The 6119-nt window shown below is 40.0% G+C and overlaps 1 protein-coding gene across 1 annotated transcript in view; it reads right to left on the reverse strand.

Moving 5' to 3' along the window:
- Nucleotides 1-6119, reverse strand: part of anxa6 (annexin A6) — a 45416-nt gene that overhangs the window by 31454 nt on the left and 7843 nt on the right. Inside the window, 3 exon segments of the mRNA XM_070444168.1 lie at nt 2046-2125; nt 4928-5018; nt 5267-5380. Of these exon segments, the coding sequence (XP_070300269.1) occupies nt 2046-2125; nt 4928-5018; nt 5267-5380 (285 nt within the window).

Consider the following 6119-nt stretch of genomic DNA (forward strand, 5'->3'; position numbering starts at 1 on the left):
AAAACTAGACCTAGGAGTAAAACACAGCATTCTTCTTAAAGTTCAAGTAGCAACTGACCAGGTTCTGCTAAAATCAACTGCGTCTATCACATAAAACTAACCATACATATACGTAAAAAAAAGCAACCACATCTCTCATCTAAAACAGTGCTCTTCTACTCAGCCGGCACTTTGGATATCTCACCATGATGGCAATTAAGAACTAATCCTGATCAGAATCATGAAACAAAAAACCAGACCAAATCTCATGCATTCTCCGTATCAAGCGACTGGGCTTCACGACCAGTAGCAATATCTTGCGCGAGTGAGTCATTAACTTTAAACCTAGTGTGTAAGATTAAAGACGAACCAGCGCCTCTTGCTTAAAAGAGTAAATCCTCGACTACGAGCTAGTCAACCACTGCACTAGTTGATAGAAGCGATCTAACATCTAGATCCTGAAAGAATGAAAACCAAGCAGAGACATTCTTCTTAACTTTGATCCTAACGCACGCTTTACTGCTAATAAGGAAAAAGGAATTTATTTCAAGACTACTTCCAACTGACCGTCTTAGTAAAACTAATCACAGTACATCTACTATAAGAGCATCGTTCTATTCCAATGACCAAGGTCATAGCCATGCCATTATCTATTATTAATTAAGGCCTGTATTTAATATAGCAGTTTTTATCTCAATCGGCAATTTCTTACATGTTAAAATATCAAAGGGAAGCAAAAGGCAGTAATTTCATGGAACGACCTACGACCTGGCTACTTTAGTACCGCACCTTGTCATCCTATCATGTGAAAGTATACACATCAACTCGAAATAGTGCAAGACCGCATAGATTCAAGCTTCGTGAGAGAGAGAGTGAGTATCGAAATCAACAAACTATAGCATACATGTGTTTTAGAGAATCTTAACAGCAGATTACCCCAGCTCGAAGTTTCTGTGATTTCGATTAGTCGTGTGCAGTACGGGGTCAAGAGTGGAGCTGGGATAGCAATGGTTGCTTAATCTAGATTTTGAGCGGCTCCGAATGCGTCGACGATGCTAGCTCTGAAAATTAAACGTTTTGATTGTTGGGGGCGGAAGACAGGACAGAAAGTGTAACTACTAGTTTCTATGAGTTGTAATTTGAGACAAGAACGTCACGTCCATCACTACCGATATCATTTCCGGCGCATGGTTGCCAGAGGTTAGACCTAGGTAATTGTGTTTTCAGTGCGAGCCAGAAATATGATCAAGTATCAGGATTAAAATCTCTCTTATGTTTGTCTGTTGTTCGTGTACATGTCGATGGTGTCTTGTAGTTGTAAGTGTGTAGCTCTGGGTTTGTTGTTGTGGCCGCAGGGTTAGCCTGGTTTGTTGTTTGCGGCAGGTCTATCCTCTGCCTGGTTGTTGGTGGCTGTCAGAGGTATCTCGTGTCAGTTTTGTCTATTTAGTTATTACAGGTGTGGAGGTTCAGGTACACTCCTTGTAGTTCTGATTTGGCATTTAGTTATGGTTAACCGTTATTTGAAAGTTGTACGCGCTGTATCAGCGTCCCTGTGGCCTTCATGAATTTCTGTCCAGCCATGGAACGCCTCGTTGAACCCAGTCTGACACCCCTGCTCAGCAATGTGAACCCTACAACACACCTCTGTTTTCACAGCTTCCTGCACATCTGACAGTATCTCTCATCGAGCCTTTCTCCTCCTGTGTTAGCGTGACTTGAGCCGCTATATTCAAACATTACGCATATCCTACAGATGCACACCGACACTCTCACGAGCACGCTGCCATCTCTCGACAACTCTACTCGACCGACCTTGGAAATACACGATTCTAGCATTTTCTATATTACAAAATTTCCAAGATCATATCTCTACATGTTGTTGTTGGTGCTTAAAGACTATACTATGTCCTAGACATATACAATTACACAATAATATCGCCGCATGTTATTAGATCTATAAGAGATACTCAACTACATTACATATGCATGCATATGCAAGTCTCCTCTAAACAACCAGCATCTTCTTAAAGTGTCCTGACCAGGCTACTGCCATAGCATTAACTAACCTGGAGTAAAACAACCAGCATCTTCTTAAAGTGTCCGGACGTGTCTCCTGTAATATCCTCCTCGATGTCTGAGCCATAAGCTGAAGAAAGTAACAACACAGACGGTTAATAATACAACCAGGATTTGACTGGAATATGCTGTGTTCGTTATGTGTCATACAGTAGCTGTACAGATGTCTAATCTTAATTTGACCAGTTTCTCACAGCAGGAAAATAATACTGAAGCAACAGGAAATGTGAATTCAAGTGGAAATTACAAACGTCACACTACAAGTTTGCATTTCCTGCTTTGCAGGAAAATGTTCAGCAGCAAAATAGTGATCAAATTAAAATGCTACATCTGTATTTGCTGTATGTCATGTTGTAGTTGTATTTGGTGTGTCAGCTGAATACAGGTGGATTTCATACTGTAGTTTATTTCATTTATTTATTTAACCTTTATTTAAGGTACCCTTATCAGGTGCCCTGATGAACGGCTCTGGACCAGTCTGACACCCCCTGGATGTGACCCCACCCCCTCTGTTTCACCTCTGAACTGCCTCTCCTCGAGCCTTCCTCCTGGTGCCGACTGCCTCAAGCCACTAATGAACGACCTTGCCTGCCATGATCGGCCATTAACGATTTGTTTGGGTTTTTCAAAATTGCATGTCTTTCTTTTGTTTGTTGTTGCTTAAAGCACTTTGAGATTGTAATGGAAAGCGCTATAAAAGTGTTATTATTATTATTATATGGTGTACAGTATGTCATACTGTAACTGTATTTGGCATTTTGCTCTCATTATAATCATGTTGTGATGTTCGAGATCAATTGTTTGATGGACATTCAGCTTCTAATGGGATGAAGGAAATACAGTTGAAGTCGGAAGTTTACATAAACTTTAGCCAAATAAATTTAAACTCAGTTTTTCACAATTCCTGACATTTGAATCTTAGTAAAAAATTCCCTGTCTTAGGTTAGTTAGGATCACCACTTTATTTTAAGAATGTGAAATGTCAGAATAATAGTAGAGAGAATCATTTATTTCAGCTTTTATTTCTTTCATCACATTCCCAGTGGATCAGAAGTTTACATACACTCAATTTGTATTTGGTAGCATTGCCTTTAAATTGTTTAACTTGGGTCAAACGTTTCAGGAAGACTTCCACAAGCTTCCCACAATACGTTGGGTGAATTTTGGCCCATTCCTCCTGACAGAGCTGGTATAACTGAGCCAGGTTTGTAGACCTCCTTGCTCGCACATGCTTTTTCAGTTCTGCCCACAAATTGTCTATAGGATTGAGGTCAGGGCTTTGTGATGGCCACTCCAATACCTCGACTTTGTTGTCCTTAGGCCATTTTGCCACAACTTTGGGTGTATGCTTGGGGTCATTGTCTATTTGGAAGACCATTTGCGACCAAGCTTTAACTTCCTGACTGATGTCTTGAGATGTTGCTTAAATATATCTACATAATTTTCCATCCTCATGATGCCATCTATTTTGTGAAGTGCACCAGTCCCTCCTGCAGCAAAGCACCCCCACAACATGATGCTGCCACACCCCATGCTTCACGGTTGGGATGGTGTTCTTCGGCTTGCAAGCATCCCCCTTTTTCCTCCAAACATAATGATGGTCATTATGGCCAAACAGTTCTCTTTTTGTTTCATCAGACCAGAGGACATTTCTCCAAAAAGTGCGATCTTTGTCCCCATGTGCAGTTGCAAACCGTAGTCTGGCTTTTTTATGGCGGTTTTGGAGCAGTGGCTTCTTCTTCTTCTTCTTCCTTGCTGAGCGGCCTTTCAGGTTATGTTGATATAGGACTCGTTTTACTGTGGAGTATAATAACTTTGTACCTGTTTCCTTCCAGCATCGTCACAGTCCTTTTCTGTTGTTCTGGGATTGATTTCCCTTTCGCACCAAAGTACATTCATCTCTAGGAGACAGAACGCATCTCCTTCCTGAGCGTAATGACGGGCTGCGTGGTCCATGGTGTTTATACTTGCGTACTATTGTTTGTACAGATGAACGTGGTACCGTCAGGCGTATGGAAATTGCGTCCAAAGAAGAACCAGACCTTGTGGAGCTGCAATCTTTTTATGATGTCTTGCCTGATTTCTTTTGATTTCCCATGATATCAAGCAAAGAGGCACTGAGTTTGAAGGTAGGCCTTGAAATACATCCACAGGTAGACCTCCAATTGACTCAAATTATGTCAATAAGCCTATCAGAAGCTTCTAAAGCCATGACATAATTTTCTGGAATTTCCAAGCTGTTGAAAGGCGCACAGACAACTTAGGTGTATGTAAACTTCTGACCCACTGGAAATTGTGATACAGTGAATTATAAGTGAAATAATCTGTCTTAAAAAATTGTTGGAAAAATACTTGTGTCATGCACAAAGTAGATGTCCTAACCGCACTTGCCAAAACTATAGTTGTTAACAAGAAATTTTGGAGTGGTTGAAAAACGAGGTTTAATGACTCCAACCTAAGTGTATGTAACTTCCGACTTCAACTGTATATCATACCATCTAATGGGGGGTAGAAAATATATCTTACCATCTAATGAGTAGAAAATATATCTTACTATCGATTCAATGGGAGGCATAGAAATATATCTTACCATCTAATGGAGGAAGAAATATATCTTACCATCTAATGGGAGGTAGAAAAATATATCTTACCATCTAATGGGAGGAAGAAATATATCTTACCATCTAATGGGAGGTAGAGAATATATCTTACCATCTAATGGGAGGAAGAAATATATCTTACCATTATTCTAATGGGAAGAAAATATATCTTACCATCTAATGGAGTAGAAATATATCTTACCATCTATTCTAATGGGAGGAAGAAATATATCTTACCATCTATTCTAATGGGAGGCAGAAATATATCTTACCATCCTTGTATGCCTCCACAAGGTTGTGTATCTGTTGGTTGTTCCTGGAGGCCAAGACTTCAATCAGGCACTTCTCATCTGTTCCTGCCCCCTTAGAAATAAAGCATTACATTAAATACAGAATGGCACGTTACTAACAAGGCTGTGTAACAGTTGGTGTCTGATGTGGCTATTCTCAATTCTGATCATTTTCCTGTTTCTTAACTTTTTACTTCCTAAATATAATCATTTGATGGCATCGTGGATCTCTGCTACAGAATCTCACTTTGATGGCATCGTGGATCTCTACTACAGAATCTCACTTTGATGGCATCGTGGATCTCTACTACAGAATCTCACTTTGATGGCATCGTGGATCTCTTTGGCGTCATGGTAGGCCTGGGGTCTCATCAGACTGACGATGAGGCGTTCAAACTTCCCTGTCAGCTCATACTTCAGGTCATCGATCAGGTTCTGGGGAAGAGAGACATGTCTGTTGTGAAGTTACCCTCTCGTCGTGGTGTGAGCACACTGAATTGTGAGTAGCGAATGAACTGGAAAAACTTACCTCAAAGATTTCAACATAATTGGTGAGAGACACATGTCTGTTGTGAAGTTATTATGTCATGTTATGTGAGACAATGTGCAGAAGGCTCAGTAAATCATATCTGAGTGAGTTCAACAACGGTTCTGTTTGAGGTGAACCTGTTACCTAGTAACAATTTCAGTTGATGAACGATTTGAATAAACATTCCAAAAATGTTACAGTTGAAACATCAAACAGCTAATTTTTGTAAGTATAACTGTGGCAGTTTAGGGACAATAATCAAACTTTAAAGGACTTTGCTATTCCTACTAGATGTAACAGAAAGCCTACACGGTTACATTATTATTTGTAGTGGAAGTTTAGAACCGAAACGGACACTGACGTTCGCTGCACACTACATTCCCAGACTGTTAGCTAACGTTAGCACAAAACAAATGTTAGCTAATGTCTGGAATTGAACTAAGAATGTTTTGTACCTTCTAACAAATGGGCACACTGAATTGTGTAATTTGTGGTAAAGCTTTATTTTACACCGTGGTTTTAGCTGGTACTTACCTGACCCAGTATTGACCAGGTATTAACTATAGATCATAGAGTGGGTCACAGTAACCAATGGATACTCAAAGCATTCAACACCAAATGATATATAGTGATGTTTATGTACAT

The sequence above is a fragment of the Salvelinus sp. IW2-2015 genome, linkage group LG6.2 (assembly GCF_002910315.2).
Source record: "Salvelinus sp. IW2-2015 linkage group LG6.2, ASM291031v2, whole genome shotgun sequence".
Lineage (NCBI taxonomy): Eukaryota > Metazoa > Chordata > Actinopteri > Salmoniformes > Salmonidae > Salvelinus > Salvelinus sp. IW2-2015.